Source organism: Astyanax mexicanus, chromosome 5 (genome assembly GCF_023375975.1).
Source record: "Astyanax mexicanus isolate ESR-SI-001 chromosome 5, AstMex3_surface, whole genome shotgun sequence".
NCBI classification, from domain to species: Eukaryota; Metazoa; Chordata; class Actinopteri; order Characiformes; family Acestrorhamphidae; genus Astyanax; species Astyanax mexicanus.
The window spans coordinates 39680184-39693225 of record NC_064412.1 but is presented as its reverse complement, the minus strand read 5'-3'; the positions used below and the strand labels follow the sequence as shown (position 1 = coordinate 39693225).

The 13042-nt window shown below is 38.5% G+C and overlaps 1 protein-coding gene across 1 annotated transcript; it reads left to right on the top strand.

Moving 5' to 3' along the window:
* The first annotated feature begins 2382 nt into the window (after positions 1-2382).
* Positions 2383-12834, top strand: pjvk (pejvakin). Its single transcript, XM_022675099.2, has 6 exons — positions 2383-2776; positions 4806-5001; positions 6729-6870; positions 6964-7081; positions 8989-9132; positions 11734-12834. The coding sequence occupies exons 1-6, from the start codon at positions 2566-2568 to the stop codon at positions 12030-12032; spliced, it is 1110 nt and encodes a 369-aa protein (XP_022530820.2). The 5' UTR covers positions 2383-2565; the 3' UTR covers positions 12033-12834.
* The last annotated feature ends 208 nt before the right edge of the window (positions 12835-13042 follow it).

Below are 13042 nucleotides of genomic sequence, written 5' to 3'. Positions count from 1 at the left end.
TTCATGTTCTGATTTAAGAAGAATTAGATTTGTTTTGGTTTTATAGCACTCCAAAATCCCTTTTATACAAAACCGAATAGATAGTTTTGGTATTCAATTACTCAAAAATGATACAGTAATATCACTTCAAACATATATCTGGGATACATGAGAATAAGATCTTTAAGAATTTAGGGCTGTGATTTTATAACAATTTGATTTGCTTATTTAATAACACTCCAACCCTTTTCAAAACGTTACACTGTTCTACAGATAAGAAGTGGTCTTTCTGGTGTATATTTGTGGATTAGACCTCGTTAAATCATGTTTATTTATGTGTAAAACTCGTTTCTGTTCCATTTTAAGTCTCTGCACGAGAAGCGCCAGTCTCCGCTCCTCCGGGTGCGCTGTGCACGCTGCTACAGTAAAACACGGTTTAGACGCGCACTCCAGTTTTCTGTGTGGATAGCGCGACCGAGCGTTTTCTAAGTGCAGATGGCGTGACCGCGGTGTATTTTATATATGGCCTTAGGAGCAACAGGCATGTTGAGAGTAAAATACACCCTAGCTTGATCGTCAGCATTGCAAAGTGAGTGACTGAATGTTATTGTCACTTAACCTACATTTCTTAAAAATCAACTAAAATCCAGACTTTGGAGTTATCGCAATAATAACAGTAATAATCCGGTGTTACATGTACAATATACTATTGGGCTAAGCCGAGCCCGGCACTTTTAACGCAGGGGAGTTGTAAAGAAATAGAAGCCCTGCACTCAGCAGCTTACCGATTTTGGGCCTTTTTTTGAACAAGTCACCAATATTTTGGGACAATGTTACCGCCGTTTTCTTCCGTTTTCGCTCCTTGTCTTCTTTTTTACCCATTTTCTCAAGTAACTTTCCCCTGATTCTTATTCTTTCCACAAGCTAAGAACAGAAATGGGAGAATTACCGCCACCTACTGGATTGGTGTAAAACAGTCTGAACAAAATGTGTAAAGAGAAACATTACTGTAACAATTTTTCTTACTCGTCACTACTCTGGGGGCAGGCAGGGGGAGGGGGGGGGGGGGGGGGTTGGGTATTGGGGTGGCTGAGGGGGGGTTGTGGGGGATGGGGGGGGATCGAACGAACCCTTCGATCCCCCCTGGCTACGGGCCTGATGCTGCTTTACCATCAGCAGCCAGAGTCAGAGGGAGCACATTTAGCCATGATTTCTATGTGTCTGGAGACCCGGCACTTTCCTCCGATAAGAAGGGCATTGTCTACAGTGATGTTACATCAAAAAGAGAATGGAATCGAGGCAAAATCTGACTTCACATGTATGAGAGGAGGCATTTTCTAGTCTTTATATATATATGGAAGTTCATATAAATAGGGATTGTGTAATTGCACTTCCAAATTGGGAAGAAAATGGAATAAAAATTATTTAATTTAATTATCAAATTAATTATTTAAATTAATGGCATTTTTGTAATTTATAAGTGACACTCCACAACTTTACATTTTTTTGTTTGTTTGTTTTTGCCATACGATGTGGAATTAATAGGCTGCTTTGGATCATTGTCCTGCTGCAGAACCCAAGTGTGCCTGAGCTTAAAATCACAAACTGATGGCCCAACATTCTCCTTTAGGAATTTTTGATAGAGAATTTATGGTTCCATCAGTTACAGCAAGTTGTCCAGGCCCTGAAGCAGCAAAGCATTCCCAGACTACCACACTACCACCACCATGTTTTCATGTTTTAAGTTCAGTAGGATGTATTTTCAAAAGAGTTTCACTTATTTTTCAGAACCAGGTTGGTTGAGATTGATGCTTTTTTGTATTTGGTTTTCCTCTTCTGATTTTAAAGTGTGTTTGGTCATCTGAAAATGTAAGAATGGCTTAAAAAAAGCAAAAACAAAAGAAATGTGTAAGGGGCAAATACTTTTTCATGGCCCTGTACATACAATATATTTTTTTTCACTGCTGCTGCCATAAAATAATTGCCATTTTTATTTTCTTTTTAACAGTAACAGAACACCATTGATGACTCTAAGCAGCCAGTGGAAGTCTAGGCTGGCTTGGTTTGTCCTGTTTCTGTCCACTCAGCTATTCTGCTGATTACCTGTTCAGGTTACACCCAGTCCATTATTCCACAGTGTGTGATGAGCCTGCAAACTGCTTTTTAATGATGATTAGCCAAGTAATGACAGTGGAGTATACAAAATTAGCATAAAATGAAGATAAACAAGTAAAATATATATATTTTTTAACAAACTAATACCACGTCTCTGTGTTGATAGGTACTGCTGTTGTTGTAGTTATGAGGCAGGGTAGGTCTTTGGTATCAGGCCATCTAAAGTTGACGAGGCCGGCAGGAGAGAACACGGTACATTTGACAAGAAGACACCCTGATCATCTTACTTTTCCTCCTTCATTATTTATCATCCACGTGCCTGAGTGGCCTCGGAGCGTTCTCTCCACTCATTCAGCCCACAGGAACAGAACATGCAGTCCAGGCGAAGGCCGTCACCAGCCGCAATGGCTGTGAGGAGACTCCTGATCTTCTGACTGACCTCGAGGATCTGACTGACCGTGAACTTTTGCCATGTTTGCAGCTGCGACTAAGAACTTTGTGAAGCAGGTGGGGGACACGGGGCGGCTGATCCCCGTCCCCAGCCTCAGCGAGGCGGACCGGTACCAACCCCTCAGTCTGGTGACCAGAAAGAGGAGAAGACATTTCTGGAAGAAGACCAAATTTGGCTCAACCCCGTTCTCACTGAAGGACATCCTCGTAGGAGAAAAGGAGATTACTGCAGGTGAGAATGTGACAAGCCATAACAAGTCTTATTACACATAGTTTATTTAAAAAGGCTGTACTTAGGGCAGAACAAAAAATCTAATATTTATGTTCATCAATAGTATCATAAAAAATATAGGTTTTCTGAGTATATTGTGAATCCATGAACAACTGTAAAAAAATCTTTAGAAATTATCATTTTTTTGAACAACACAACAATCTGAGGACATTAACCTTTTTATCATAAGCCAATAAGTAAATATGATACATTATTTGATTTAATTATTTAAGATTTATGCAGCTCATTTAAATAAAAATAAAATAAAAGACAAATTTATACAGAGAGTTTTACACCAGTTTGAGTTCTGACCTGGACCTGTGCCTTTTTTTGTTACCACCACCACAATTCAGGATCATTAACCTACCCCCACACCCCATTCTGGACCCATTAACTTTTGTTATATTGACACTTTTCTAAAATAATTTCCTAAGTCATATTTCCATTTTTTTTTTCAGGAAACACAAAAACATGAGTTGTTATGGCTATTTATAAATGAGCAATGGTTTAAGAGTTTAGTTTATCACACAGTCGAGCAGTAGAACCAACCAGAAACCAGAATCTTAATTTGGAATTTAGAAAATATTGTTTGAAAAGATTATCACTTACCAGTTGGGGATGAGACCTGAATTATGAAAATTAGTTTAGTAAAAGTAGCAGCCATCTTGGAAAGCTATTAATATTCCTTAACCTACATTTTAATTTAATTTAGGCATATCAAATAAACTTAAGTCACACTCATGACATAGGCCATGAGCAGAATCCCCTATTCCCCACCCTATTCCTCATCCCATCGTTTCACACTTTCTATTTACAACCAACTCACCAACCACCCGTCTACAGAACTAATAGTAGTAGTGGGAGATACTAATGTTAAAGTATGTTAGGTGGGTAGGCTTTCAGGGTGAAGAAAGGTTATTACAGTGTGCTACAATAGGATTGAGAGGGATGACAAGAAATAACAATATCACTTCTATAATATTAAACATTTTATTAACTTTAAAACTATAAAGGAACACTTTAGAGTGCTGTACAGAATTTTTTTTAAGAAAATGTTTTTTTTAAGCAAGCAGCTTTTTTAAGGTTCCCCAAATCTACTCAAATAACTTCACAGTTTCTTATGAAAGAACAGATACACAAAGGTGTCAACAGGAGTACATGCATTTCCTCAGGTAGAAGTATAGATACTAGGGTTTCAAAAATATTTCTGTAAAAATTAAAGAATCAACACAACATATCAACTTAAAAGTAAAAGTACTGGTTTCAAAACTACTTAAAGTATTAACACAAGTATTGTAAAGAGAAAAATACCACAAAGGATAAAAAAACTTAAAGCCATAATGACATTCATTCATTCATATATGTTTATATTAAAATGTTAATGTTGATCAATTTGGGATGCACTAGGCTTCCTGTTTCAGCTGCATATATGCTCATTAATCGTCTTCATACTAGGCTACATATGTTTGCTTACCCTGCAGGCACGTAACAGTGTTAGATGCTATCCTGTTGTCAGATTATTGTCATCTGACATCATGACCAACATTCTACCTGAAACTAACGTCTATTGACGTTGGTGGCCGGCTGGGATGTTTTTGCTGGAGTGTAACATGTGCAATGGGTCGCATATAAACCAATAGGAAATATTTATCTAGATAGAGTTTTTGGATAGTTTATTATTATTATTATTATTATTATGAGAAGCCGGAATGAAAACAAGCTGAAAATATATAGAAGTAACAAGACTATTTTTTTTAATGTAAGCAGTAGAAGTAAAATGTCAAGAATAGATAACCAAAATTTCTACTCCAGTAAGGAAACAAAGTATTTGTACTTTATTACTTGACATCACTGCAGATACATAAAGTATATCATTAGTAAAAAGACATGTGCGTGCGGCATATTAGTACAATGTGAAATAGAGGCCAAGAGAGCCACAGCATGAATTGATTATGAGAGATGTGTAACCCGATCCATTTGTCGCTATTAGGAGTGTCATCCTACCAGCTTCTAAACTATGAAGACAAGTCAGACGTGTCCTTAAATGGGCGCCTGGGCAACCACCTGATCCATGAAGTGGGTGTCAACATCAGCGGCTCGGACTCGGTGGCAGTTAAAGCGTCCTTTGGGATCGTCACCAAACATGAGGTGGAGGTTCCGACCTTACTGAGGGAGCTCAACTCCAGGTACATTATCCTAAACTAGGAACAGACACTGGGTAATAGAGACACTGATTAGCCACTTCAATAAAACCACGGATTTGTTTTTACACTCATTTTACACTCTGGATCTGTTTCTATTCATACTTTATTTTCCTCCTCTCACCATGTTCTTTAATAAGCAGGACCCCATCAGACCACCACAGAATAGCTATTAGTTGGGTGGTGGTTTTTCGCAGCACTGCAGTGATACTGGCATAGTGGTAGTGGTGTGTGTTGGGCTGGTACATGTAGATCAGACATAGCAGTGCTGCTGGAGTTTTTAAACACCTCTGTATCATTGCTGGACTGAGAATAGTCCACCAACCAGAAATATCCTGTGCACACTGATAAAGAACTAGAGGATGGGGTGCCGAGTGGTCCAGCGGTCTAAAGCGCTGCCACTATGAGCAGGTTCGAACCCCCGCTCATGCAGCTTTGCCATCAAGCTGCCGGCGCTCAGAGGGAGCAATATTAGCCCTGTTCCCTCCAGGTGGGTAGATGGCCACATCACTAAAGTGTGATGTACACAGCACAGGGCGTCTGTGAGCTGATGTACCGGAACCGAGTCGCTGTGCTTTCCTCCAAACACGCTTTGATGCTACTCTGTGATGCTGCATCAGCAGCAGCTCGAAAAGAAGCGGTGGCTGACTTCACATGTATCGGAGGAAGCATGTGTTAGTCTTCACCCTCCTGGTGTGTGATAGGGCGAGTTCTAATGAGTGGGTTGGGTAATTGGCCATGTAAATTGGGGAGAAAATAGGATTAGATTAGACATAAAATTAAAATAAAATTAATTAAAAAAAATGAACTAGAGGATGACCAACACAATCTGTGCAACAACAGACAAGCTTCTGTACACAAAAAGCTTGGAGGACAAATATTTTGTGTGGACAAATCTTTGGGAGAAGGACCATGCCCTTCCTTTTAATCGAACTTCCTTGTAATATCATGTCTATCTCGTTTCCCACTCTTTCAAAAACCCTCCTTTCTTTTTCTGCCAGAAGCAGAAGCACCTGAACTCCAGCCCAAAGTAATACCTCTATTACTGTCTATTCCAGAATAATCACAAGCAAATGGCATCTTCTAAACTATCCAAATATTTGCATCACCTGGCCTTTCTTAACAATGACTGTGATCATTGTAAAGCAATAACCATGACACAAAAATTAAGGACTAACTGAGAGTTTTAGGTTTAGTGAGAGTCTCTTGTGATGCACCATTTTTTAAAAAGTGATCTGTTTTCCACTCTAAAGGTGTACAAAGCTAAAACATACACTTTTAAATATTTAATAGATTGTTTTAACCTTTTAACATTATGCTTTGAGGAACAATCAGTAATAAATTTGAGTGAGTGCAAGGCTAAATAATGTCCAAACACTGAACAGAGTTTTTTGTCCCACCAACCCCTCGCCAGACGCCAAGCTCATGCAGGTTTCCATATTAAAACACAACGGCAAGCTACGATGAGTCTTACTCTGTTACTCTGCACATTTTTATCTGCCTGCCTCTACTATACTAGTGTTGGTAATACATTACCCAGCTATGTTTAGGAACCTTACTGAAGCTCAGTGATTACCTGTTCAGCAGAAAAATAGCCAGCTACACGTTTAATTATTCACTATAACAGATTTTTTTTACGCCACTGTACACTGTAGTCTGGACCCAAACACTCCTTATAACCTCAGTGTGAATGGTTTCCTCTTTCTCTGCAGGAAAGTGGACCTGGATCACTGTCTGATCCGTCAGTCGAAGGACAGCGGGCGAACCGTGCTGTGTGTGGTCATGGAGAGTATTCGCACCACACGCCAGTGCTCTCTTACCGTCCACGCTGGCATGCGTGGCACTACCATGAGGGTAATCACACACAAACAAACAAACAATCAATCAAAGGAACTTACAGCTTCCTGCACTGTTTACATGTTATTCAATATCCCTGGTCTGTTTCAGTTTCAGATAGACGACGGCCGGAACCCAAAAGGTCGCGACAAAGCCATCGTTATTCCAGCTCACACTACCATAGCCTTCAGCATATTTGAACTATATGTGCGTCTCGATGGAACCCTAGGTGAGCTTTTGATTATTTCAATATACATGTACAGTACATTATGTAAATGTACATTGGTGCGATGGCTGATAGTGGGTACATATAGAGGGGACATTCCCTTTCTGAAGTTGTCATGATAGAGCTGATAGAGATGTAAATCAAAATATAGTTTATTAAATAAAGTATAAGACAAAGGGAGGGTCACACAAAGCAAGGTCAGTACTGGTAAACAGCAACACCAAGGAGATAACATACCAGAGTAGATGAACAGTCCAGAAAAGCAAGGTAAACACGAGAGAGTAACACAAACAATGGAAAACATGTACGAAAGGACTGATCCTCTTAAATAAGCCATAACACAGCTGATTAAAAATTCCAGTTATTTGCCTCCTGAAAGTGTCATGTGCTGTGTCATGTGTTCGGGATTTGGTGTGGATAACATTTCTTCGAAATTCCAAATATAAATATTGTAATTTAGAGCATTTATTTGCAGAAAATGAGAAATGGCTGAAATAACATAATAACAAAAAAGATGCAGAGCTTTCAGACCTCAAATAACGCAAAGAAAACAAATTCATATTCATAAAGTTTTAAAAGATTAGAAATCAATATTTGGTGGAATAACCCTGGTTTTTAATCACAGTTTTCATGTATCTTGGCAAGTTCTCCTCCACCAGTCTTTCACACTGCTTTTGGATAGCTTTATGCCACTTCTGGTGCAAAAATTCAAGCAGTGCAGCTTGGTTTGATGGCTTGTGATCATCCATTTTTCTCCTGATTATATTTCAGAGGTTTTCAATTTGGTAAAATCAATGAAACTCATAATTTTTAAGTGGTCTCTTATTTTTTCCAGAGTTGTATACTTTTGTTTTTAGTGTGTGAATAAATAAAAATAAGTACATTTATAAAACAAAACAATTATTTTAGGCAACAAAAAAACATAAAGCCAATGTCACATCCTTGCCCTGTTCCGTGTCTGTTGTGTTCTGTCTCTGTGTTTCTGCTCTGCTGTGTGTTCTTCTTGTGCCTTCACCTAGGTTTATTCTGTAGCTCCGCCCCCTCTTTACCTTTCCCCAGGTGTTTCATGTTTCCTTTGCGCCTTGTGTGTGTATTTATAGACCTATGTTTCATGTTTCCTGTAGATCCTTTTACGTCTTTACATCCGTCATGGTTGCTAGTTTTGTTCTATGTGTTCCCAGAGTTTCTGTTATTTGGTTTATTTTGTTTTCTTGTTTAATGATAAATACCTAATGATAAATACATTTGCATCTGCTCTCTGCCTTCTCTCCTTGCTGCACCCTGACAGCCAACATGGGTGATCAGATTCAGCCAATGGGTGTAGTGCACATTCATCTTTTGACCTTACATTAATTTCCTGTTGCCAGAATACAACCTCAATACAATATCAGAATGGAGCATTTTCATGAGTAGAGAGTGAACCTGAAGCTTCAGGTGATGTTAATAGGTCTAATGAAGGTGCTGACACAGTGCTTGTAGTCACTGGCCTGCAGAAAGAGAAAGAAAGACCAGAGGATGGAGACTTAGGCCAGCTTGTGAACGATACATTAGTATCTCATGAGCTCAATATTACACCTTGTGTTCATCACAAACTGCCATTGTAATGGTTCCAGGACAGGTAGTGTGCATGACTTTGCTTCGGGGTGGAATAATGGGAATTCTAAATTATACAGCACCCTCAATGAAAAATCAGGCTTACCCCATAGCACCAGCAAAATACAATATCTGGCATTGTCCCTGAGCAGATCCCACACACATATCCCATAGTTTAATCTACCATTCTTTAGCTTCTGTGTTTAATGATATGGCATAAGTCATTGAACATACTAGCTCCTGTTCCATGATGTATACAATTACTTGTCAGTGTATAATCATCACCCTCTCATCACTGTTTTTCATCTACTTATCAGACATATGCGTAGCACCAGAGTCGATAGGTGGCTTTGAGAGGGAACAGATCCGAGAGCAGCTGGGAGGATTCATCGGCAGGTTTTCTGTGGGCCGACTGCGGAGGTTCCTGTCAGGGATTATTTATGGGAACCCCTTTAGAGCAGGTAATGTGTGTTTATTTTTTATTACTAGTTCAACTGATGATAAGTCACTCTCTTTTCTATCTTGAAGGGTCACATTCACAAATGTAAGTGCGCACATTGATACGTGTAGAAACGTCACCTTCTTCACTACCAACAAAAAAGTCATATTTGAGAGACAACTAGTAGCTTTATAAAGGTGAAATGAATGAGTTAGCAGCTCATATGTGGAGCATCTTTTGCTTAAGTGGAGAGAAAACAGTTGGTCTAAAGTACATGATCAGGTCGAGGAGGAGAAAAAAGGCCAGGCAGCTTGCTTTTGCTGTTTCTGCAGCTATAGAGAGAAATGTGTGAGTATGAAAGAGAAGCACATACCGCATGCTGCGTTTTCTTAATGTAGTTGCGTTGTCATCTTTTTGTTTGCTTTGTAAATGTTGTTGTGATGTGTGTGTGTGATGTCTCTGGGCCACTTATGAAACCAGCCAACACATGTATAATCTTAATGTATACCATAATTAATTGGAGTTAGATTCAGGTAAATTAAGGTTTAAAATCTGGACCAAGACCTGGACCACAGGACCACTGGTTCTGGACTGCACCTGGTATTAACATGCATCCTGGGTGATCTGATAATAAGTGGCCAGAGCAAAGAACAGGTTTAAACATGGTACAGTGTTTTTCATAATTCAATCACTCAAACCACATATAATTATTGTAGTGTGAACACCAATGCATATCAGTTCCTTTTTAAAATTTGCAAGAAATACCAAGTGTGTATCATGCTGCTTGCCATCAGCAGCCGGAGTCCGAGAGAGTACAATTGTCTATGCTCTCTCTGGGTGGTTAGATTCTGTACTCTCCTCTAATCACTCCTAGTGTGATGCTTAAATTATTTTAAAAAATCTGAACTGTGGCCAATGACCTGAGTCTCACAGTCAATGTGTGAGAGGTGGCATCATAAATCACAGGCATACTACATGCCTATATCATATCACACATTTACCTTTAAATACATCACACTGTTAAATAATCTCCAGAACACTGGTTTTTGTGTTTATGACATGCCATTTCATAATGCCAGCTATAAAAACAGGCAATAGTACATTCCTTAGCTAAATAGGATCTTGAGGCCACAGTTGTCCACAGTTCTGTATTTTTGGTGTTAAAAACCACATAAACAAGTCAACATGGGCAGTTAGCATGATGCTAGTTGGGAAAGAATAAGCTTGTTTTTTGTAGCTCCTGTGCAAAACTAAAAACTCATGACTGGCACTTTGCATTAAACAGGAAGTTCTATAAATACAGAAATTTAATCATTTAGATGTGAGCAAAACGCGTTTTTGGTGTGATGTTACATTTTTACTGTAGAAAGACTTACAGGCTTGGATGTCTTTTACAATGCTGGTGATCTAAAGCAGGTGTGACAATGTTAACAATGGAAAAACAACAGTCTTTATTGACAAAACTTTCATAAATTAACCTAAATTGGCTTCTAGTTTCAAGCATTTGTAATGTTAACAAACAAAGGTGGGAAGAAGTCACTAGATTGCAAGTAACAATTAAGTTTCTAGTCTTGACAATCAATTCTCAAGTCTTAAAATTCATGCCCTACTCAAGTCATCAAATGTAACTTCATACAATAATCATGAATCTTTTAAAATATTTTTATAAAAACAAAACAAAATAAACTGAATTTTCAAAATAAATAAACTACATATGAAATTAGATCAGTTATGCAGTCTGTGTGCCTGTCACTCAGCTCCGCCTGCGATCTCCAGTCTCCAGACTACACTACCCAGAATCCACCACACACTGACATCACCATGACACTGCACACAACACTACCCGGACGCCAATCACCCAATTATTCAAAGTATAACTAAGTTAAAAGCTGTTCAACCACCTTGACCATTAAAGACCAGTTTAAACCATCTAAAACCAGTCACCCCCATCAGTGGTGGATTAAGTTGATTTGGGCTCCTAGGCTACATCCCAAATCCCACACATTTCTACACACAAAAAAAATAATGCTATTTATATTAATAATGTCAATATGTGTTTATAATTGTATTAATCACAACAATATTCTGTGATTAATCATAATTAAAGTCATGATTAATTTTTTTGCATATTTCATGGTAGTTTTGATGTTTAAATGAGAATGTTTCAATGTGCTAAGTTATTTAATAAGGTCTCTGAATGAAGTTCAAAGCTAGGCGGGGCGGGGCAGAGCGGGAGGTTGGGTAAAAATTAATTAATAAAAAAAAAAAGTGGCCAATCTGTGGGCCCTAATCATTGCATAGGTACCAAGGCTGCAGCGTAGCATAGCCTGTGCATTAATCCACCTTTGACCCCCTTAAACTGCCATAGTCTGTAATGCTAGACTGGCCAGCTCAACTTAGTTAAGCCGTTTAGCTGGCTTAGCTCTTGTCCAGCACAAGGTATGTTTTTTTTTTTAGTTTATTGGTTAGAAACCACTTTGACCATCAAAGACCATCTTGGACCAACCAAAACCAGCGACCAGCTGCAAAAAGATGATCTAGAGCTGGATTTCTCAGGTCTAGGTCAGTAAATAGCTAGCATGAACCGAATCTCTGATGATCTCTTTATTAAACTACATTGCAGATGACCGGACATTTGAGGAGCTCACGCATTCAGATATGTACATGGACGACGTGGCGGATTACTATGAGAAGGCTGCCAGCATGACCGACCTGTCCACCTCCTACCTGCGGGAGGACAAACACACCCGGGTCAACCTGCTCAACCACAACATCCCCAAAGGTCCCTGTGCGCTGTGTGGAATGGGCCACCAGCGGCGCGAGACAGTGTACGGCTGCCTGGAGTGCACGTCCAACGGCCAGAAGTACGTACGGCTGCACGCTGTGCCATGCTTCGACCTGTGGCACAAAACCTTACGGTGAGGACTGCCCTGCACAGGAAGTGACTTCATGAGGCTGGTAACACTGGTACTCTAGTTCTGGTGCTGTAGACTCGCTGGATAGTTTTGTGGATACTGATTAGGAAGTATGGAGCTTAAAAGCTGACGTAAAGTATTTTAATCTGCATTTTGTATTTTTGAAAAAAAAATTCTTGGAACTTTTCACTAAAAAATTTTTATGGCATAAATCATAAATTTGAATTTTATATCTGTTTAGAAATATGAATTTAGGGCAGATATGAATGTTAGTAGCTAGACTTGAATTTACAAATATAAAAATGTATGGATTTTTTTTATCTGAAAATGTAAAAAATATATTTTGAAACGTTTAGATCTAAAAATTCAAATCTATCTAACAGATGTATCACCTCTGGCTTAAATTCATATTTCTAAAATTCTAACCAAATACATCCCTGGAAAAAAGTTTCTGAATCAGTTTCTCTGATTTTGCTATTTATAGGTATATGTTTGAATAAAATTAATATTGTTATTTTATTCTATAAATTACTGACAACATTTCTCCCAAATTCCAAATAAATATATTGTCATTTAGAGCATTTATTTGCAGAAAATGGGAAACGGCTGAAATTAAAATAAAGATGCAGAACTTTTAGACCCTGATACTGCAAAGAAAATAAGTTCATATTCATAAAGTTTTAAGGGTTTAGAAATTAATATTTGGTGGAATAACCCTGGGTTTTAATCACAGTTTTATGCATCTTGGCATGTTCTCCTCCACCAGTCTTACACACTGCTTTTGGATAATTTTATGCCACTCCTGGTGCAAAAATTCAAGCAGTTTAGCTTGGTTTGATGGCTTGTGATCATCCATCTTCCTCTTGATTATTTTATATATTATATTGAGGTTTTCAATTTGGTAAAATCAATGAAACCCATCATTTTTAAGTGGTCTCTTATTTTTTTCCAGAGCTGTAGATTTAAAATTATTTATATGAAGTTCACCACCTCACAAGTTTTAAAACACAATATTAA

What these genes read in the sequence shown, in the direction of transcription:
- pjvk (XM_022675099.2), top strand. Translation starts at nt 2,566, where the DNA reads ATGTTTGCAGCTGCGACTAAGAACTTTGTGAAGCAGGTGGGGGACACG. An exon ending in TGCGTGGCACTACCATGAGG is followed by an intron (nt 6,871 to 6,963) that starts GTAATCACACAC and finishes GGTCTGTTTCAG; the next exon opens with TTTCAGATAGACGACGGCCG. An exon ending in GCGTCTCGATGGAACCCTAG is followed by an intron (nt 7,082 to 8,988) that starts GTGAGCTTTTGA and finishes TCTACTTATCAG; the next exon opens with ACATATGCGTAGCACCAGAG.